Genomic DNA, 22,895 nt, shown 5'->3' with positions numbered 1-22,895 from the left:
CTCACTTTTACTCTTCTCAAACATTTCTTATCATTTTGACCAAACAGTATAATATTCCAGATACTTTTACAACTAAATAGTCTATTTCTAAAAGACAAACTACCATCAACTGTTGGTAATAAATTCAGAAGCAGTTTTTTTGTTAAAATGAGAAACCAAACTTGTTAAATTGAGAAAACTCTCTGTTACAATGAGATTTATTATCTTGTTAAAATCTAAATCTCTTCTTGTTTAAATAAAAAATGTTGTAGCAGCACAACAGCAACATCTCTGGAATATTTTAAGTGTTGTCTAGACAAAACAGGGTGACAAGAAGGAGGCTCATTGAGAAGCTCCTTAGGAATTTTTAAGAAGTCGTAATTTGTCAGAGGAATATATTTTTATAATTTGATATAAGAGAAAAGTTTCTTGTTTTAACAAGATATAAAATTCAGCTTTTTTTACTGATCTTTGCAGCTCATTCTCAGTTCAAATTTTCTAGTATTTTTAAACACCATATTAAATACACATACATGTTTTAGACTGCATGTTTAACTTTGACGGTGCCAATTAGAAAAAAATCCACTATTCATTCAAAAGTGCAAATAAATATTGTTTAAATAAAAATTAAAATATAATAATTTCCCAGTGTAAAAAGAGCAGTTAAAATAATTCACTAGCAGCCTAAAATGAAGGAGCCCATGTGTGTCCAGTCTCCTGTCTTCAGCGTCCACTCACCATGTCCAGCAGCAGGTAGACAGACTCTCTGTTTCGTGTGGTCATCTTGTCCGTCTCCTGGCCGATCTTCAGGAGGCTGGACGAGGCCAGCTGCACATATAGACCCAGACACACACTTTTTTGTAGCTTCATGAAACATTTGTTACAAAGATCTGCTAAAAAAAATACTATTACTATTACTACACAAATACTATTTTTTAAAACCTTCTTCCAGCCTAAAAGACTGAACCATTGTGTTCTGCGCAGATACCATGGTGACATAAATTTAACAGGAAAAAAACAACTATTTAGGACAACAGCATTAAAACTAAAATCAAATAATTTCTCTGTCTTACAGCCAGGAACTCCTTCAAACGGTCCTCTATGCTTCCTTTGTGGATGGTGAAGAGAGCCGCAGCGATCTGATTGATGGCTTTGGCCAAACAGTGGATGTTGTTGCAGTGGCCTGTAGGGGGCAGCAAATACAAACTGTTACCAGGAGTTTTTTTTAATTTATTTTCTTTTATTGAAATCCATCAAAAAGAGTCTAACTTCCAGACCTGAGAAATGCTTCATGTGGAACTGACAGAGCAGATGAAAAACTGTGAACTTTCATGTATGTTTAATGGAGATAACAGATAAATGTGAAATGGGAGGCGCCAGGGTGGAATTGTGAACTTGCAGGACGGCTAACGCAGCGGTAATGAGGCCGTGTACAAAGAAATGGTGGCGGCGAAACCAATTGTCGGCCGAGACGCGGTCTGCATACCAACCAGAGCCGAGCCTCTGATAACTTATTATCCTCTTTAGAAGGCCCTTATTAACAGGCCAGCCTTTCATTTCAAGGTTGTTAGGAGGCGGCGTCTTCATAATTCATCCTCTGAGTGACAAATGTCTTTGATAGCTTATCAAAAGCCTCATTTAGCTACAACAGAGGGATTCCACTGGGGAAAATGTTCAGTTGACTTTCACTTGATTGGTGCTTTTATTGAAATGCACAAGATTTAATATATCATACTGAATAAACAAGCTAATATGGGGAAAAAATTATTTAAAAAATGGTGAGTTTTATTTGCCATTAAAACTGTTAAATGCCAAGATTACGGTAAATGCTGCACATTACTGCTTTTAGGCTGTAAACTGCCGTGAACTGTAAAGTTTATTATTATTACTATTAATGTGATTGGCATTTAAAAAAATCTCAAAGGTAAGCATGGAGGGTAAAATATTCACAGTCTCGAAATAATGTAATGGAAAACGTGACATTTTTAGCGTAAATGTGAGTAATTTGAATCTTAAAAATAACTATTTGAAAGACAATGAAAATTCAACATCAAGCCTTTTAAAGTTAAAATAGTTAGATTTTTTCACATCTTAAAAAGAATTACACAAGTCATGACTTAGTCATGTTTTCATCACCGTTTTTTCATGTGCATTTTGCAGTATCGCATTAGAAACGGTTGATGGACACTGCAGAATTCAAAGTAACTTCCTTCATTTTGCATAAAAGATGTTACACTCGGCTGAGTTAATTTTTGGCTTTGTGAAAAACAGTCAATGTGATAAAGTGGAGATGGAAACATATTTGCTGCATAAGTTCTGATGTAGCGAATGTCCCCATCCACTGGTGGGTCTGCGCCTTACCAGAGGCACAGAACTTAGAGAAATTTCAAAGTTTAAACCTTCAGCTCAGAGGGAAGGAGTCCTTTTTATTTGAGATGTGTGGTCCATGCTGGTTCAAAACCACTGCATCTCGTTTATTTTCTGCATTACAGACATTTTCTTCCTATTTAACTGATAGATTTCAGGTTGTGAAATATGGAAGCTTTACATCACGATCAGCTGTAGGTTATGATCCATGGCAGTCCCGTAGGGTAGCATACTGGTTCCTCTGCTTTGATTTTTTTTTACTTATATAATCTCAACTCCTTTCTGTTAAAAAAATGATGACAAGCAACCTAACAACTCAGTGACTCACCTTCGATGGCAGGGCTGTATTGTGACATCACATTGCTAGCAAGGGTCGGCAAGGAAACAGCCACAAACACCATCAGCAGACAGGCGATTTTATACTCCTCCTCTGGACTGATGTTCTCTGCCAAGCACCAACCAAACCATGTTGTTAGAAAACAGGCTTGTGCTGACATGTCGAGTGTGTTTCCAACTTACCACTCTTCTGGGAGGACAGCGCCACCACCAGGGCTGGGTCAATCTCGCAGGGTAAACCAGCAGCCGAGGAGAGCTCGTAGACATTCATGGCCACCTGGCGACGGGAAACATTAATTCGCATCAGCATGAGAGGAGGAAGACATGATGGTGTTACTTTGAGTGTCAGTGTGTTCGACCTTCATGTCTGTCTCTCGGGGGATGTGGTCCTTGAAATCCTCCACCGAACTGACCAGGAAAGGAATGTGGCAAGACAACACCTGAAAGGAAGAAAGATCCGGATTATCTGTATTTGTCTCACATCGCCACCGTGGGTTTAAAGGTCTGTGTGTGTGTGTGTGTGTGTGTGTGTGTGTGTGTGTATGTGTGTGAGTCTTACATCTCTCAAAGCTTCCTGTGCAAGAGAGCGGAAGGATAAAATAACGCCAATGATGGTCATCCTCTTCAGAACGCTGTCCACAGCTACAGAACATAAAAAACACTGAACGTGAACACACTAAAGAGGTGGAGCAAATGTTATTCGATGATATGTTTCACAGCAAATAGATTCAAAGTACAAATATCTAGAAACAAGACATCGGACGATTTATCCTGATAAGAATCAAGATGATGGGCAAAAAACTGCTCACTGACAATGATTACTCTTGGTTTTAGTTGTAGCACTGAATCTTAAGTGATATATAAAGACAAAAGGATGCTTTGCTCTTAATTGTCAACACTACCACAACTAGATAACAAGGTCCAAGGGTATCACATCTCACAGGTCAGTGAAAAGTTTTCATTTTAAAAGAAATTGCGAGGGGGAGAGAAGTAGGTTATTTATGCTAGCTTGACTTTGACAACCTTAACATGTAGGTGTGCTGTGGAATTTGGTGTTTTGATTCAATTAAAAAGGGGGATCTACACATCAAACTCTACAACAGATCATCAGTAAAGTGGCTGTTTGAATTAGCAAATCAACAACCGCTGTGTTCATATTTGCATAAACTATAAATCCAACATTTCTTTAGTAAATATGACGAGTGGAAACCACAGCAGTCATCTTGGATGACTGCACAGATAACATGACTGCTCACATGTTAACATCTTTCATGTGTCTGTGCTTACAAGTGAGTTTCTTGAAGAGCGCAGCCATGTGGTCCGGTTTGTCAAAGCTCGTCCTCATCTGCGTCAACACCTCCATGTTTTCCACCACCAGTTTCTACAAACAAGATAAGAGAGACAGAATAACAACAGGTTTTATAAGGATGTACTGGATCAAAACCTTTTTACATGATGGGTTTTGAGTCCCTGACTGAACCCAGCTTCTGATTAGGATGTTGATTTCCAAAGAATTGTAGTTCCACTTTCTAATATCATAAATGAATGATTTAAATGTGAAAATGAAGGATTTAAAAACATGACATGTCCAGTTAAAAAAGTAACTGAAGGAAGGAAATGAGTGGCATGGTTTTTAAAGGAGACTATTTGAAGCTGTTTAGGGTTGGTCAGTATTGAGCGCAAAATAATCTCAACAAGGAGATTCCTCAATTCAACTGATAATCATTCTTTATGAATGAATGATGATCATAGAGTAGGAAAATGGCAACTTCCTAAAGTTCAAAGTAACCTACATGGGATACCTCACTTAACATTCAGAGACATAATGTGGGTTTAAAATTGCTGTATGTCTGAAACAAATATATTAAAATCTTGAAAAGTAGCTTCTGTGATTTTTATTACCTTTAGCTCGGCAACCTGTGATGAGATGTGCCACATCAGACTCTCGCTGAGAAACTTCATCCCGTACGGCCCCAACAACTCCGAGAGGGAACGCATCTCTGAAAAACACAATAAAAAACATACGAGTTCATTCCCATTCATGCTTAAACCTCTTCCCTAAGTATGAACACATGAAGAACACAAAACAGCCAGACATTAGATGGAAAGCATGAGGGTACCAGAGATGTCAGAGTATTCCTCGGCATTGAACGTCAGTTCGTTCTCGGTAGGCAGGTTGACGAAGGCCTTCATGGCGGGGAAGTAGGCGATGTGTCCGTTACTGACCTGACGGAGCAAAGTTTCCAAGTACCTGCATGGACACAGAACAGAAGTTCAGTACTCGCTTCACTTAAACAGAATAATAATAAAGTATAAAACTATGTTGATTTACTGGGACGTACAAAAAAATCAAAAATAAAATGAAGAGAACAAAGTTATAGTATTATGAGCATTGTTGTACTAAAATAATGCCAGAACAATATGATAGTATTGAAAATATCATAATTGAGTCGTAATAAAACAAGATTAAAATTATAAGAATACGTAAATGAAGTCAAAATAATACAAGAATAAAGTCATAATATTACCAGAATGAAGTCATAGTATTACAACTAATAATGAAGTTGTATTTGTAATACTATGATTTTATTCCTGTAGTTTAATTTTTTTAAATTTTCTTAGTATGGCCCTAATACTCCATCATAATTTGCTGAGATGTAACCTTGACAACAAGCAGGGAAAAAGGATTTGCCACCACCATTTGGTACATTTTTTGTGTATTTTGAGTGTCTAATAGTGCAAAGAATTTAAATGTATTCTCTCACGGTGCTACGTAGATATCTTTATATTCTTTTTAGGTTTTATGTTTCAGTTTCTTTATTTTTCTCCATGTTTTCTTCTCTATCACTGTATTTGCTGTGGAACTGTTAAACAAGGTCATAACTTCTGGATAATCAGTTTTGTGAATTCGCTATTTTTTTTCTCCTTGCAGCAATTTTGCCCTTAATTTTGTTGAGGCTTTGTTTACTTCATTCATATTGTGGTAGCATTAATATTTTAATAAGTATCTGACATGCTCCAGGTATTTGGTATGGGTGGTGAGGGTGTAAATACATTGATAACACTACTGGGAAGCATGGTTCCGCAGGATCGTCGTCTTCACTCTCCTGCTCTGGATCAGACTCTTAATTGTTGACTTCTTTAATAAACTTGGGAGTAAAAAGTTTTTCTTCCAGTAGATAGTCGTATCGCTGCTATCAAATTACAAAAATGGCCGAATGGAGTGGAGTGGAACACTGTGTGAGCTAGAGGGGCGTAAAATGTCTCATTCACATTAATAAAGACCACAGCAAAACGAGTTGCTCTAAAATTCACCTCAGAACAGGTAAATGAGGGGTCTGCAGATTTCAGACCAAAGTATTGCAGTTCTACTTTATATAGACCATGAGAAAATGATTTACATGTGAAAAGGAAGGATTTAAACCATGACATGTCCACTTTAAAAGTTTGGGATCCTGATGGAGGTGGGAGTTACAGCCTGACATATTGCTGACTTAAGGTTGCTAAACTGACTCTGATCTGTAATCCAACACACCAGTTTGTGTATAAGCTGGTGATGGTGGGCTCCCCATGGCTGTCCAGGTGCTGTGTTTGCTGCAGGAGGACATTGTTGAAAACTCGGGTGATGTCGATGGTGACGTAATTCTCTATGGACTGCAGCACCGTCATGTAAGCCCGGACGCTGGTCAGCAGCTCGCTGGGCTTGGCGATCTCCTGAGTGGCCTGGTTGTACATGGTCATCCCAACTATAGACCTGCAGGCAGAACAGACAGGTGGATTGGTCAGAGGTCAAAATGACGCTTTATTGCAACATTTATTCTGTTCTCTCTCTTGCTTTCTTTCAAGCGATATAATAAGCAATCAATCATTCACACGTCTTTATTAATCATGTAGAAATTCATGTTTTTACCAGCTACTGAATTTTTTCTAGCACTAAACATCATAAAACACTGGAACATTTTCATTGAAGTCTCATTAGATTTACATGTAGGCTTAAAAGTGACAAATAGATACATCATTAAATCATTAATCAAATGCAACATGAAATAAATACCTGTTTAATTAAATAATTATTTAAAAGAAAGTGAAAATCATGGCAGCCATGACATATTTTATAAAAGAACGAGGCTGAACTGGTGGAGTTCAACAGATCAGTGTTAGCTCTGCCTCTAGACATGCAAGATTCCTGCAGCAACAGGAATCATGAAGTGATTAAACGTTTATGTATTTCTTGGTCCATTTAATAAATAATTCAATTATGTTTGTATTCATTTAATTCTGTTCCTTTCAACCCTTCATAGAATACGACTTTTGTAGAAAATGATTTTATAAGACTAAAGCTTCATCCTAATTATGCATATTATTATTACTTATTTTTATTATTATTTTAAGTTGGCAGCAAAAATTTCATCCATCCAGGGGCAAATATTTCCAGTTGTAAAAACCCTCTCTCTAACGCTGAATGATGGACTTTTTTGGGGGTTTGGAAGTAACCTTATAAGCTCTCCCAGATGTATTGGCAGCAACAGTGTTCACACACACGAATGTCAACATTTTGCTTCAACATCAGCATTTAGCTTCAGTTTTAATCCATCTAAGGCTGCAATTAAACTTAAAACCATATAGAGTTGCTTTTCTTGACTGTATTTAGACTTTGTAAACATGCTGCAGGCTCAGAAACTCTAAACTGGACAAAAGTAACAATTTCTTTACGGTTTGCTGTGTGTGTGTGTGTGTGTGTGTGTGGGCGTGTGTGTGTAGCAGTTTTACTTTGTGAATCGGATCTCCAGGTGCGAGGTGAGGTACTCCCTGGGTGTGAACGTGTGCTCCCACACCACCAGGTTGGGGACGTAGTTGATGGAGAAGCAGAGCTCTGATAGAGCTGTATGGAGTTTATCCAGACTGGAAAAATAAGGAAAAGCAGGAAGTCAAGAACAATCATTATTGAGTATATTAAAGTCAAATTAAAGGCTTATTGGCCAAAGCGTAACACAATAAAATGACTGGACTATAAATAACATAAAAAGCAAGATAGTCCGGTAGATGGACAGTAGCTGGATTTGGTACTGACTTGGTGACCATTAGCCGGTTCTTCCTCATACTCTCCACTCCGGGTTTTTCCCTCTCCGGCTCCCCCTTCTTGCCTGTTGCCTTCTTGCTCTTCTTGTTCACAGCCTGGCTGATGGTTTTAGCGCAGTGTTTGGGCAGCAGCTGATGGAAGAAAAGGAACAAAGAGTCAAAAACCAGACATGACATTACTGGTGCTTTGCTTGAAATGTTGCCACTTCAATATTAATACACCATCTGCTTCAGAACCGGAAGGCCAAACAGGCCTGATTAAAACTGACAGACGTTAGAAATTCAGACAATCCTCACTTTAAAATGTTGAGAAATACAATTGCCTGCTTTGCAATTGCAGTGACCACTGCAATTGCAGTGCAAAAGCTGCTAGCTAAAAGCTAGCAGTGCTTTTAGCTAGCGCTGCTAGCTATAATATTAGTTACACTAATCTTAAAAAGGTAATCACAAACATTAGCTATGCTAATGCTAACTAGCCCTAACCCCTTTCTGTATTTCTGCTAAATAGAGAAAGGGGCATTACAGTATACCTAGTCAAGCATTAGCATTCTGCTAAATACAGAAGCTAATGCTAAAGCATGACTAAAGCTATAAGTGCATTAGTAGTAGTGTACCCACCGCTGTTGTTACTGTACACTGATGTAGCCAACATGAAATCATTTTAAGTGACTCAATGGAATATCAAACAATGCAGTTTTATAACTAACTGATGCAGAAAAAAAGTAGGAAAAACAAGCTTCACTACATAAGGGGAAGCTTAGTTCTGATATTTCCTGTATATACCTTTGTGCTGTGAAGTTTCTATAAACCAGAAAAAAGTGCAAGTCATCATGACTGAAGGCTAACATTTACCACTAAACATATGATAAAACACAAAAGAACCTGCAAATGGTAACGGTAATGGTAGCTTTGCTATCATTTATATTGGAAAACTGCATCTGTCAGATCTGGTTATTTGGTGCAAATGAGTCAGTCAAGGTTTAATAATCAACTCTGTGTCGTGATTTTGGAACCATTAAATTGCACTGAGAGCAACAGCTTCCTCTTTCAGGCCTATAAACCGCTGCAGGTTAAATTATTAGATGCTGAGGTTGCCACTGATCTTATCGCTCTTTGGGAAAGACAGTAAATAAAAGTATTTCTGCAGTGGCTGAAGTGTTCTCACCTGGTCGCTGAGCGTACACTGCTCTGTGCAGATGTCGGTGATCAGGTTTCTGGCCTGCTTGGCCATCTCATCCAGGAACATGTTGCATAACGACAGGCTTCGGTCCCCAATGTGGTGACGCTGGAAAAAGATGACAAACTATTACCTGAAGTTCATGAAAAAGCAGGTTGATTTCTACTATGCAAAGGTGTGCATCCCTGCTAAGCCTTTTTAATCTAGCTTTTCTCATTACAGAAACAATATTCTCGTTTTATGTAGCAGAACAAAACAAAGTAGCTGAACATGCTCAGGTGAATTGTTTCCAACTATTTTTACTAGACATTAACCGAACTGATACTAATATCTGTATCACTCCTGATATTTATAAAAATTCTAGATCATTTATCTGCTCCATAAGGACAGATCTATGAAGAAATTCTATGCTTTGTGCTCTGAGAAACATCATCATCAACATCATTATTTATTTTATATTGCTCTTATACTGCTAATTGCTCTCACCAAACAAATTAAAGTCGCTGTTTTTACATGTTTGACCAAGCTTGTGAAGCTGTTGGTGTATTTAGGTGTTCTGTACTGAAGCAGAGTTGTCAAATAAATTTGTAACTCAGTTCATTTATGTCTGTGTTTTAATTCAATTCAGCTGTTTTTCTGTACCAGACTGGTGTCAGCTGATACTAAACCATTAGTGGCATTGGAAGAGAAAAAAGTGGATTGGTGCATGCCTAATTTCTACAAATAAAACTCCAAGAAGGTGTGGCTGCGGCTCTCATAAAATGATCATTTTTAAACATTTTCACCAATAAACCCCAGGTTGTCAGCTCTCTCACCTCTTCAGGACAGAGCTCATGTGTGCAGGACATGAAGTGTGCGCAGAGCAGAGGAAAGCAGATGGAGTGGCGGCTTTGGGAGGGAAGCTCCAAGCACTGCTGGAACATTTTTTCAAATGCGCGGCTGTAGAAACTGCACACATAATAATATATATTTTTTTAAAAGTAAGGGATGGTTATAAGTAAAATATTTTTAATCATCAAAAGCACTTTTGGTCAGGTTTGGATTACTCACCAGAAGATGGATAAGTCTGACGTCTCCACCAACATCTCCACCAGAGAGTCGACCATCTTGGTGTGGAAGATGATGGTGTTCATCATCTTGCCAAGCTCCTTGTGGTCGGCTATACCGAGGCTAGCTTTAGAAACACTGGTGTACGCCTGGGAGGGGAGAGAGGCAGGAAGTGAATAAAACAAAATGTGTAAAAGGCCCAGCAAAGCAAACAGAAACAAATCCCAAACCCAAAGTAGAAAAGTCTTCTCTGGGCTGTTTTTACCTGCAGTCTGAACCAGTCCAGTCTCATTCCCCTGAAGTCAAACACGTCTCCATCTTCCACTGGAAGGCAACAAACAGTTATTTACTCAAAAATAGACCCAACATCCCTTTAAAAGCCGAGCTCTGTTAAACAGTTGTAGAAATTGTCAACTAAAAATAACACCAGACTTAGTTTGTAGAGGAGATTTTTCATTGTTTTCTAATGTACAGAAGACATTTAAAAACTCATTTAAGTGACTCAAAAAACCTTTTAAAACATTTCAAAGATGATGTGGCAAATGAAAGCACAGACCTCGATTATCTTATGGTTCCAACCATAATGTGTTAGTCTTATTTTTAAGAGTGGTATTTTGTGCTTGTGGGACCTTTTGTAAACCAACATCAAAAAAGTCATAAACACAAAATCTGTTGCCAATTAAAGATAGCAATGAATTTCTAAAAACATTTGTCAATTTTATTGGAATTGTAATATATCAATTTATCACGATTACTTATATTTATATTGCTCATCTATAGTGTTGGTAGTGCATCATATATGACTCTTATAAGCTCACATTCAAGTAGATGACTTCACTATCTTACCTTGTTTGACGCTCAGAGAGGTCATGGTGTTAACAAATGAAGACATGATTATAGATTCATCCTCTGGACAAACAGACAGGTTCTGTTTAATAAAACCCAGAGAGAACTGAAGTAAGAACAAATGTTTACCAGAAAACACTGACTGACCGCTAAACATGTGAATATAAGGAAGCAGCTAGTTATCAGCCAAAATGTTCTACCTACCTGCACCATCTCATTGAGAACCACAGCGTCGAACCCAGACAGGTACTGGACGTAGTATCGCTGCATCACGGGGCCGTACTTCCTGACGTGAGCTCTGAGCTCCTCCATGTAGAAGATTAGCTCTGCAATGTGTCTGAAAAATACACCGAAACTCATCAGGCCAGGAAGAAAAACAGCAGCTAACCAGCTGTAAAGAGAGCAAACTATGTGTGTGTGCGTGTGTGTGTGTATGGTTAATCAGTGTGCATACTTGTCTATGAAATCATCGGTGCTTTTCTTCTGGATGTTGTCTGCGTGTCGTAGAAGCCAGATGATTTCATCTCGGGCGAACGACAGTGCCATGAACACGAATAACGCCTAGAGGATCCAGACCACAGAGACTCAGGGAGGGAACAGGAACCCATCAGAAGATACTTCCAAGAAAAAATATATTAACCAAACAAATCAATAGAGTTTGAGTATATGGCATATGCAGGACTGGACGATACGGCTGAAAAATGCATCACGATAAAAGCGATTCATATCGGCCGATATCAATAATTATTGATTCATTTTTGTTTTCAATATCTGAAATGCTGACCAACTATTTTAAGTCCAATTCAATTATTCATCTGATAATCAAAAAGTTAAACAGATCTGCCCTTCACTCTACTGATATCGAGTCCAACAGAAAGGCCTGAGCTTTTCACATGTTGATGTTAGAACTATTTTTATCACTGCAGATGCATCCTTTGCTACGAATGATCAAGAGTTCACTCAAGGAATGGTGTTATTGAATGTCAGGCAATGAGATGTTATTTTGTTAGTTTAAAAAAGGACCTGAATTTGGTTATCTGCATCTTTTAACCAATTTCTAATATTGTCTTAAAAAGGCTTAAATGAAAAATCTCCAGAATTTGCCAATTTTGTTTTATTTGATTAAACCTTTAATAGTCAAAATAAATCAGTCAACTAAAACTAAAATATTTGGTAGTTACAACCATTGAATGGAGTCAATCTTTGATTGGCACTAGAAACTTTGAAACACAGGAGTTAAACACCTACTTTTGCAACTTTACATGACATTTAAATTGGCTGAGTTTATATAGAATTTTCTTCTAGTCCTACAAAACATTCAAAGGGTTTTACAGTCAGAGAATAGACTTTAAAATACTTCTGTTAGTTTATAAATCACTGAGCGGCCTAGCACCACAATACATTAAAGATCTGCTGTTGTTGGATCAACCTTCCAGACCTCTCAGGTCTCCTGGTTCTGGTTCTGCTCTGCATCCAGAACCAAACATGGAGAAGCAGCATTCAGCTTCTATGCACCACAAATCTGGAACAAACTTTCAGAAAATTGTAAGACAGCCAAAACACTGAGTGCCTTTAAATCAAGGCTAAAAACCCAGCTGTTCAGAATTGCTTTTGAAACATAATCAATGACACATTAATCAATAATCTGATGTGTATTGGTGATTTTGATGATGGCACTCAACAAAATGTTTACTGGTTTTCTCAGTTGTTGACTGTAAAGTGTCTTTTATGACTTTGTATTTTTGTGTTTTTATGACGTAAAGCACTTTGAACTGTTTTGTTGCTGAACTGTGCTATACAAATAAATGTGACTGATTAACTGATTGATGGGTAACCTTGGACTAAATGCTTTTGCTAAGTTGCTCATCAACATGTGACATTAGCAAGCTGGAATCAAACCAACAATATTTTAATTACAAGGTGACAACTCTTCCCACCGAGCCACAGCGTTTTATATTTTATCCAAATACTGAAGAAACAAGCAACTAAATGTGATTGTTAAAGTTAAAATTGGCTCCATAAGATGTCTTCAGTGCCAAAAATCACATTGGCATCGAATGTTTTTACATTATGTAAAAACAGTGCACTGGGAAAAAGAACCACAGCAGCTGAAAATGTGACAACTTTGTTCCCCAATCAAACAGAGTCAACTGAACTATCAGGTGTGAAAACACCCTTAGAGGATGTGATGTTACCTTTGGGCCTAGAAGTCCAGGCTGGTCGGCTAAAACAGTCGCCAGCTCCTTCAGAGCCGATCGGAGAAATTTGCGCCTCTCTCTGTGCATGGAGCCTCTGCAAACAGACACACACGCACACGCACACACACACACACACACACACACACACACACACACACACACACACACACAGAGGCTGTCAGAGCGGCACTCTGAACACAAGAGGCGTGATTAAAACGGCATTTTTGACACTTTCAGGACAATCCCGAAGAGGAGAGAAAGGAAGCAGAGGATGAGTGACGGCAGAACAATGAGAGTGGAGATGAAAGGGAAACATGGCAGAAGTAATAAGGATAAAAGCTGTGATGAGACAAAGAAGGGAGGATAAAACAGGGTAAAAGAAGGTGATGTCTGAGAGTTAGACTCCCTCAAGAAGACTCAGTGGGGAGGAAGAGGAGCTGAAATGACAGGTTTGAAAAAAAACAAACAGCAAAGCCATAAAGAGAACAAGAATATAAATTAATAATACAGAAAATGTAGGTCGTGGGAGGGAGAAAATAAAACTAAAATGTAAGATTTTGTATATTTAAAGTTTTAGCTAAGATATGATGAAAGGAATCCTAACAGGATTATAGCTTCACTTACGCATGAGACAGCGCCTGTTCTTTGCACTCTCTGATGTCGTTGATGCGTTTGTTATACCTGTCGAAAAGCAAAACGAAGAAATCAAAACTCTTCCTACTCCTTTTGTCGCTGCAAGAGTGTGAAACTTTGGAAATATTTGTCACGTGGCGGCGCTCCTACCCTCTGATGTTGACAAACAGGTCTTCTGCAGCCTTGTGGATGTGGAAGACTTCGTCCCTAAACAGACAGAGGCAGGTGGAGCTCTGCAGGGCCAGTTTCCATAGAGACAGGGCGGCCGCGTCGCTGTTCAGCGTGGCATGGCACAGGATAAAGCCGACTGCAGGGAGAGCAGAGAGTTACTTAGGCTTTTAATTGGCTGCGTTTGCCCCTCTGCCCTATTTTAGGCAAACACCAGTGGTGATCAAACGTCATTTGATTTTGATTTTCAATTTCCAGAAGCTGTGTGCTAAGAAGTTGAGAGAAATTATCCCAAGTTCTCAAACAAAAATTGACCTAAGATTATTGGTAAAGACACTCTGACCAGACATGCAATGATTAGAGATTTGCCACTGGTTTCTTATCTTATCTTTCTTATCTTAGTTTCTTTTGTGTGGCTTTAAGCAGCCAATTCCCATTTTTCTCTCAGAATTAGTTCAAAACTTCCAGTTCAAAAACCTAACCCTATCACAGCTAACAGGGCTCTGGGGAAAACAAGCTAACAAGCTAACATTTTCAGTCTACTTCATTTAGTAATGACTTGGAAGTCACTTTTGCTAGTGTACTGGTAGTGCTTAGATTTTCCAAAAATAGAAACAGTTGAGCAGAAAATAGTTGATTCCAGTCAACCACCGGTCACCAAGTCAATCTCTACTTTTGGCAGGCAATAAAAGTTGACATAACGCCACCTACTGTCCTGGCATGGTTGTTTTAGTGTCTGGTAAATTTTCTGTATCCATACCTTTTTAATATAAATATCTATTGTTTTCAAAAAATGATTGTCGCCATAGCAGAAGTCAGGACAGTCATCAGGATACATTTTACTGTACATGCAGTCCTCAAAGACCAGTCAGTGTAAATTGATGTTTACAACACTGGGATCTTCTATATCATCTACATCCATTCGTGAGTCAATGCAACAATAACAGCTGCAAACAGATTCAAACTGCCTAACTGTAATTAATATTGCAAAATTAATGACAACACAAAAATATCAAGGCACAGTATACCAACTCACATGTGCACCAACTGGTAGGCCAAGCTCTAGCAGTTCAAACAACATTATTATCTGGGAACATTGTTATTGAGGGTGTAGTGTATTTTTTCTGTATCCAACTTTTAGTAAGACTTTTTTAATCTACAAATGTGAGAAAATAACAGACATATATAATAACAGATATCCAGTATGTAAAGCTTCTACAGTACTTACACACAATCCACTTTTCCATGGCATCCAATGACAGATATTCACAAGGCATCTAAAGATGGACAGAAAGTCAAAGATTTATTTTTTGTCCTATTCTTCGTATAAACGTTCATTTTATGACCAAAAAAGCCCAATATATTTTTATCAAAGCTTAAAAAATGTTACAAAAATATGTCTTCACAAAACAAATCTTGAATTGTTTGAGTACTAACAGTGTCTGATTGAGCAGGGTTGAGCATTGTGGAGGGAGCAGAGATTAGAGAGAGCAGCTGGGCGTTCCTCCACTGGTCGGCAGACAGATTCCTCCTTGGATAGACCATCTGAAGGCTGATCAACGCATCCGACAGCGACTGCAAGGAAAGAGACAAGACAGGAAGGGCCACATTTAACAAATCCAAACTTGAATTGTGTCATACAATGCATGCACATTTCAAAAATCCAACAAATTCAGGAAAACTCATGATGCACCACTTATTTGGCCGGTAATAAAATCAACATTTTCCTTCATATATTATTAGATAGAATTATATACTGTATAATTATATATATATATATATATTATTATACTGAATAAGGGCAAATTTTGTACCTTTCCATGTGGAACAAACTCCTCCATCATCTTCTTCAAAGGGTTCTCGTAGTCAACGATCATCTGACCCAGCCTGGGGTATTCTCTGTCACTGAAACACAAACAGCCTCAGTTACCACGGAGATAATAACCTCAATTTGGGTTTATTAGAACTGGGCGCATGGAATCAGAATCGTTATTCCCTGCACCAGTCACCTGGCTCCGTGGGTCATCTCGTGGGCATAGTTGTACAGTCCTATGATGGCCTTTCTCTCCTCTATGCGGGAGAGGATTATCATCAGAGTAGTGTATGTCACCACCAGTTCCAGGTAGTTCTTGGTCAGATCAAAGTTCACAGTCTGACAAAAAAAACAACAAAAAAAACACAGAGTTGGAAACAATTCACTATCAATAAAACAGATGTGACGAATAGCTTTGAAAGTGTAGAAAGGCATCTTCTTAGGATGGTAATCGAAACAACTGCTTACAATGTCAAAGAAGACTTGGCAGGCATCAATTGTGTTCAGCAGCTCACACACATGGTCCTGTTGATATGCAGGAAAAATACTGGTTACATTTTCTTTAATATTAGGTGATTTAAACATAAGCAGCGGTGGAAGGTTATCTATGCATTTTAACAGTGCTTTTGAGCAACAACCTTTATAATGTAGGAAAGCCTGTTTAGTTCCCATTAAATGTTGCCAATAATCAACCTCTTCCATTGCTCCCATGCAACACTACCACATCCTACCCACCAATGGCAATCATCTTCTTTTTGAGACAGTAGCTGCATTTCAATTATAAATTAGGCCAAAACTTTGTAGATATTCTGTTGATGTTGAAAAAACAAAATTTTTTAATGGCAGCATCTCCATTAAATTATAATCACGCGTGAATTCGTTAGTTCACGTGATAAGTAATTTAAAAACACACCGCGCCATCATCCTCCTAATATTTCTATGGTCTTCTTCATCTTTCCAGCCAGTAGAAATGTGATCTGGTTGCTGATCACATTTCGATACAGCCGAAAAATCAAAAACTTTTTAATTAAAAAAAAGTGAATTTTTCCGAAACTGGCGAGAGCTGGGGTCACCCTGGACAGGTCGCTAGTCTGTCACAGGGCAACACAGAGACAGACAGAACAAACAACCACGCGCACACACACACACACACACACACACCTCCCCACATGCCCACACACCTAGGGAGAATGTAGAGAGACCAATTAACCTGACAGTCATGTTTTTGGACTGTGGGAGGAAGCCGGAGTACCCAGAGAGAATCCACCATGCACAGGGAGAACCCAGAAATCGAATCCAGGACCTTCTTGCTGCAAGGCAACAGTGCTACCAACTGCGCCACTGTGCAATTTGCAATATTTTTGGTTAATGAAAACGCAGCTACTGTGACGGTAGGGTGAGGCAGCAAGTTTTTCTGGAAAAAAAATCTTGTTTTTGGAAGCAGAGAGATGTTGGAATAACAAACTGGCAAGAAATTGTGATTGAAGAATGAAATGTAATTTCACAGATCAATCTGGTGACCAGTATGAGGAGAAAATGCCATGTTGATTCTTTTATGAACTACTTACAACCCTATTTGTTAAAGAATAAATGTGCCTATAGTCTTAAAAATTCAAGAATTTAATCCAATGAAGGACACTAAACAAGATTCAATAAAAGAATAAGTTATTTGGCGAAGAAATTTTGACATGATATTAGCTTACAAATGTGACTTATTTGCAGATTCACCTATTTGCAGATTTTCCCACAGAACATAACTCCATATTAATTGCTGAAAATGTATTTAGTCACGTTTATTTTCATAGATCATATCTAAAACGTCAGTAGGAAATACCTAAGTGCAATGCTATTGGCTGGGGTCTGCAAAGCAATGAAACAAGGAGTAGCATTCATTTTCCTTTGAGATGATTGGATGTTACCCCTAAGAGTAAATATAACGAAGACTTAAATATTAACCTCTGTGGTAGTGACAAGATGGTTTCCAATGTGTGTATTCATACATATTCAGGTATATTTGAAGCTTGAACCATTAAAATGGTTATAAGTGTTTTCAGACGAGTCTTAGTCTCAAGTATTCGTGGATGGTTGCTTGTTTTTTCCTACCTTGAACTCCATGACATCCACAAAGGTAAAATAGTAGAGAGCCAAGTTCTTGAGGATCTCAGACTTCTCCTTCTGCAGCTGAGCCAGCTGTTGCTGTGAAAAACACCAGAATGAACGTGAATTTTCAATATTGTCTAGATTTTTATGTCTACTTTGCTTCCTGGGAAAATCATCTTTCTGCACGAACAACAGTTTTTTGTAAGCATTATATTACGTTCAAGGCTCAGCATACATCATTTGAGATTCTCACAGAACAATAACTGAAAGTAAAAAAAAAAAAAAAATACCATAACCTTCACGGCATTTAAACAAGAGTTTTAGGCAACAATGTTAAATATAATCCTACAATAATTTTTTGTGAGTGAGGGGCAATTGAGAAGCTCTAGTGCCAGTAAGCACATTTTGGCCATGATTTAGGTCATTCACTGATTTGGTCTATAAATCTCTTTCATGCTCTTACCTCATTGTTATAGTGATAGCCGTCTGGTAGACAACTTCTAGTACTACTAGCACCAAAAATAACTAGCAAAAATCACTTATTCTATTGAAACAATGCTTAACTTTCAAATTTATTGACACAACTTACTTTTAAATATCATTTTAAACATGTTTATGTATGTGTGTACGCTTATGGATGTGTGCTGTTGTGCCTCCAGTCACAAAGGACTGAGCTACAGGGAACAAAGAAATTGCCGCAAGAACTACTAATCCCACAATGCAGTTTTGGCAGGGAGGAGGAGTTTCCCTGCATAAATATGTGCCCAATACATTTATTACAAGTAACCGATTGTGGCTGAAAGAGTAAACCTTAACCCTGACTTAATTGTGATTCTGAAGATGTCAACTTTTGAATTTCAGATTCCTAATCAGAGACGTTGTCCCTACTTACCAGGCTGGCATTTACAATTATTTGGCCATTATTGTCCTGGTGATCAGGTGGTGTCCTGATTAGGTAATTATGATCTAAATGACTAGTTTTCTTAATAACTGTCTTCAGTATTTATTAATAGTTATTCTTACCCAGGCCAAACCTATTGTTGCACAAGGGTACTTCACTTATTGACAGGCTGCATGGATCTTAGAATATATTTGTATACCTTTTCCCTGCTGGAAACTGAAGAAAAACTTGGATTTTATGTAAATTTAATAGAAAATAAATATCTTATGATTGGACTGATCAGATTATGTTTTTTGTGCTTTAACTAGATTGGAAGGCATTGTTGATAATACGTAAACACCAACTATGGAGTTTTAAAAAGGCAAACACAATAAAATACAATTCAAATAAACAACATCAATTTTAGGCCTTTCAGTTAAATCCTAATTAAGTAATGAGCCAGTGGATCTGGCAAGTAAGACCCGGCATCTCGTCAGGCTTGTTATACACTTGGGGAAAACCTGAGATGTGTTTGTTTTGTAGAGTTCCTTGAGGTAACGTTTGTTGTCAGTTGCTGCAATATAAACAAAATGAATTAAATCTGAAGCTTGTTCAGCTTCGAACTAAAAGAAGAATCCCGAGGAATGAGCCTGTATGCAATTATAGAGATGTTTAAAAGGATGTGCTGGTCAAAGTGTTTTTTTTTTTTTAAACAGGGTCCCTACACATTTACAGTCAAAATTATAAACTTTTCCAGATTTCATATTCACATTAAACTACAAAATATGTAAAATTCACTTTGGGTTTATGGCAGACAATTCTAGGGTAGGCATCCTTTAAATATGGAACCTGGAATACCAGAAAAACACATTTTCATCAGTTTGGAAATAATTTCGGTTGCAAAATTTGTAAAATTGTGAAGGTGTAGAAACGTTAAGATTACAATTCACTTTTCCTAAGGCAACGTGGTTTAAAAGTTATATACTTTGTAAATTATATTTGTGTCACACAATAACATAATGAAACTACAGACCATCATTCAGTGAGAATCTCGTTATCCATTTGCAGTTGTTCATGTTGGAAAGATTTTGCCAAAAGCAAAAAAATAATAATCTGACCACAAGGTGATTATTGACCGTCAAGAGAGGAATGAGCAAGACGTTGTGAAGCTTCAATTAAAAAAAATGTCAATGTTGTAAATTAAAACCCGCTCCTACACCATCTGATATCAGAAATGAAGCTTAAAGAGAAAGCAGTAGCTGTAGAGGAGAAAAGCCCATGAAATAAAAAGATAGAGGGTGTGTGACACAGCACTGCTGCAACATGGAACTGAACCTAAAATACATGAGCAAAAATAAAACTATTATTGCTGTTTACTTTTTAAATCCAACCAATTTATCTTATTTATGCCCCTTAAACTTCTTCACATTGTATAACCACAAATCTTTGCCAGACAGACCAACCTAAAGCAGTGCACACCTGGGAAGTGGAAGGAAAACGATGTGGCTTTCCAGAATCTCCTGAAAATAAAAATTTGGGAAAGTTGTGACATTTGTATTCAAATTGTCCAACTTTGTTGCTATATTTAGTGTCTTTTCTGACAATTAAATAAAAAACAAAAAAAAAAAACTGGTATGGGCAGGCCAGGGTTTATAAAGTTTTGCGGTCAACCAAAAACCTGGAATCAGTGCATCCCTAGTGGCAAGTCTTGAAAATTGCTACTCTCAGATGTTTTCCATCCAATCTGACTAAAAAATGTCCAAATATTTTAGTCTTCAGAAAGTCTAAAGCTACTAGAGACCTTTGCAAAAGGAGATGCAGCCGATATTGTAAAGAAAGATGGTTATGTAGTAAGAGACAAACACAATATTCACTATATTACAAATTAACAATTTCCAATTCAGAAAACATTTTTAATTCAGAAATCAATTTTTCTATTTAACCCTAATCCTGACTGACAAGAAGAAATTTCAGTGTAAACATTTATTTAAAATGATTCTACAAGGTTCCATGCTGTATCACATTCCATTAGTTCATATTTAACCCAAGTAGGTTTGTGCATAAAATTCTGTAACTTAAATCACCAGTATTAGGTTAGCTTAGCTGCCTGGCTTTTTTTTAAATAACAAAAAAACATTATTATTATTGTAAATATAATTTTACAAAAAAAATTGAGCAGACTAAAATCAATTTTTGAGCATTCTGAATCGATTAAAAATTCCCAGGACAAGAAATTGACCTTTTCCTGCACCTCTACACCATTAGTATTTTTTAAATGTTGGAAATAATGTATTGTTTTCCTTCCACTTCACGACTATAAACTACTTTGCTTTGGTCGACTCATAAAAAACTCAACTGCAGTTTGGAGTCGGAGACTGAAAAAATTTGGGAATGTTCGACACTTTTCTAAATTACAGTGAGGTATGCATTTTAAAAAAATTAAAAAGTGCTCTTTAGAATTCCTTATTGCAGGCAGCTGGTCACCCAAACAGGAACCAGAGGCCACCTAGTTACCAACCAGAAAAGGACAAGCAGCTGTCATACCAGGTAGTTCCCAGCCACACAGTCACTCACACAGTGGATGAAGGAGAGAAAGTAAAAAAAAAAAAAAAAGATCGCTGCCAACAACAGCAGAACAAAGCAAAAAAACTCCACCTCAACTCTTCAAAAACACAGCTACAGATAATTTACATTACAAAACTTAGGTACATCAATTGAAAAAAAATTCAAAAGTTACAGAAACTTGGTTCCAAAAAAACTTACCAAAAAGCACAAGTCCGGAATAAGCCAAGATTAGCATGCAGAACACAAACAAACACAGAAACAAAGAAAAAAAAAAAAACAACGTAAGAGACAATCGTTGCACAGTTATACTGAATAAAGCAGTTAGCATCACACACACAAACGCAGAGTTTTTACAGATAAACAACGCTGTCTGGTAAATGATGCTCACATTAACAGCAGGGGGCCAGAAGGCACAAATTAACACGTGAAGCTGACAGAGTTATTAGGATGAGTTAAAATCAGAGCTTAATTCACTCAATACATGAACACACACACGTACAATGTGGGAGAACTGCATTTATTCACACATATTAAATTCCCCAGGGGTTGGAAACAGTGAAATGCATCGATCATTTCATAATTTTCTGGGCAGACAACAAACATTGCTTCCAATGGTAATCAGTGAGGCAACAGATTGACTGAACTGTTATTATTCTTTGAGCGTGTGAATAGATTTGTCTTTGAGAGCAATTACTCAATCTGCAGAATACAAATGCAGGAGATCCAAAAACAAGTTTCAATTTCAGGGTAACGTTTCTCTAAATAAACCAACACCAAGGCCATTCAATAAATTAACAGAATATAAACAAAAAGAATAAAACATATCTGATGCCATCATACCATCATGACTTTGTTAGATGCGTTTGCTTTTGAATGCAATGCTTGAAATCTCCTTTGTCCAAAAGGTTTCTTTATATAGTAACGTTTGAGTCATTGCTGAGACTTTTCAAACCAGAGGTGAATAAATAATGGTTTGTAGTAGGGATGCACCAATTGTAGTTTTCTGGCAGATGACCGACCTTTAAAAGGCAACAAAAAATCGCTACGTTGGCAACAGTGGGGTGGGCGCCAATCACCAATCTCCCAAATTTAAGAAAATCTGGACCAATTCAAGAGCCGGTTGATCTGTTAGTTAAGGTTGTAGTTACGTACTGGAACACACAAGCTACACAAATAAAGCCGAAAAACACTATGCATTCACATCCTCCAACACTTACGTTGTTATTGCGCGTTTCCACGGCAGGAAACTTCCTAACGATAAATTTAACAGCCGACTCCAGGTTCTTGTCGACAAGAAAGGAGGGCTTGGCCTTTGGGTCGCCACATGCCTGCAAAGAAGAAGAAGAAAAAACAGAGGTTGTGAGAAGAAACAAAAATATATCTACATACATGCAATATTTCCCACTGAAACAAAACGGCCTGTTTGCGCTTTGTTTCAGCTTTTCCGACATGCCTTTCCTTGTAGATCGGACATGTTAGACCCAGTTATTCAACAGAAATGGTTTAGTGCTCGCAGTCAATCCTGGTTTATCCCACGCCAGAGTTTAAAGAAGAGGGTGGTGAAAGGATATGCTGGCATTTACTAGATTTAACCTTTTTTTTTTTTTTAACTAGACACTTCTGTGACCAGTGCATTTCCCATTTAGATTCACATGTCAGTAAAGATTCACAGCTTAATGTTTAAAAACTGGCTTTCATTTCTGGATA

General features: G+C 37.6%; 1 protein-coding gene across 4 annotated transcripts in view; it reads right to left on the bottom strand.

Moving 5' to 3' along the window:
- The window catches only part of nckap1 (NCK-associated protein 1), a 41,499-nt gene that overhangs the window by 1,526 nt on the left and 17,078 nt on the right, over positions 1-22,895 (bottom strand). For 2 of the 4 annotated variants that reach the window (XM_028007253.1, XM_028007255.1), the window contains 29 exons: positions 22,406-22,516; positions 17,747-17,839; positions 16,112-16,168; positions 15,840-15,982; positions 15,645-15,735; positions 15,268-15,405; positions 15,059-15,107; positions 13,813-13,969; positions 13,654-13,710; positions 13,027-13,123; positions 11,286-11,392; positions 11,036-11,168; positions 10,832-10,913; positions 10,251-10,309; positions 9,989-10,134; positions 9,754-9,886; positions 8,927-9,046; positions 7,754-7,893; positions 7,453-7,584; positions 6,218-6,436; positions 4,803-4,933; positions 4,585-4,682; positions 3,970-4,063; positions 3,242-3,324; positions 3,042-3,122; positions 2,866-2,959; positions 2,675-2,791; positions 1,053-1,162; positions 718-807 (listed from right to left, as the gene is read on the bottom strand). In XM_028007253.1, coding sequence (XP_027863054.1) covers positions 718-807; positions 1,053-1,162; positions 2,675-2,791; positions 2,866-2,959; positions 3,042-3,122; positions 3,242-3,324; positions 3,970-4,063; positions 4,585-4,682; positions 4,803-4,933; positions 6,218-6,436; positions 7,453-7,584; positions 7,754-7,893; positions 8,927-9,046; positions 9,754-9,886; positions 9,989-10,134; positions 10,251-10,309; positions 10,832-10,913; positions 11,036-11,168; positions 11,286-11,392; positions 13,027-13,123; positions 13,654-13,710; positions 13,813-13,969; positions 15,059-15,107; positions 15,268-15,405; positions 15,645-15,735; positions 15,840-15,982; positions 16,112-16,168; positions 17,747-17,839; positions 22,406-22,516 — 3,162 coding nt within the window. The remainder of the gene's footprint in view (positions 1-717; positions 808-1,052; positions 1,163-2,674; positions 2,792-2,865; positions 2,960-3,041; positions 3,123-3,241; positions 3,325-3,969; positions 4,064-4,584; positions 4,683-4,802; positions 4,934-6,217; positions 6,437-7,452; positions 7,585-7,753; positions 7,894-8,926; positions 9,047-9,753; positions 9,887-9,988; positions 10,135-10,250; positions 10,310-10,831; positions 10,914-11,035; positions 11,169-11,285; positions 11,393-13,026; positions 13,124-13,653; positions 13,711-13,812; positions 13,970-15,058; positions 15,108-15,267; positions 15,406-15,644; positions 15,736-15,839; positions 15,983-16,111; positions 16,169-17,746; positions 17,840-22,405; positions 22,517-22,895) is intronic. The other 2 variants (XM_028007254.1, XM_028007256.1) reach the window with 1 other exon arrangement.

This window comes from Xiphophorus couchianus, chromosome 22 (assembly GCF_001444195.1).
Source record: "Xiphophorus couchianus chromosome 22, X_couchianus-1.0, whole genome shotgun sequence".
In the NCBI taxonomy this organism is placed as follows: domain Eukaryota; kingdom Metazoa; phylum Chordata; class Actinopteri; order Cyprinodontiformes; family Poeciliidae; genus Xiphophorus; species Xiphophorus couchianus.
Note: the sequence above shows the minus strand (reverse complement) of the source record. Positions and strands in the feature narration are given on the sequence as shown.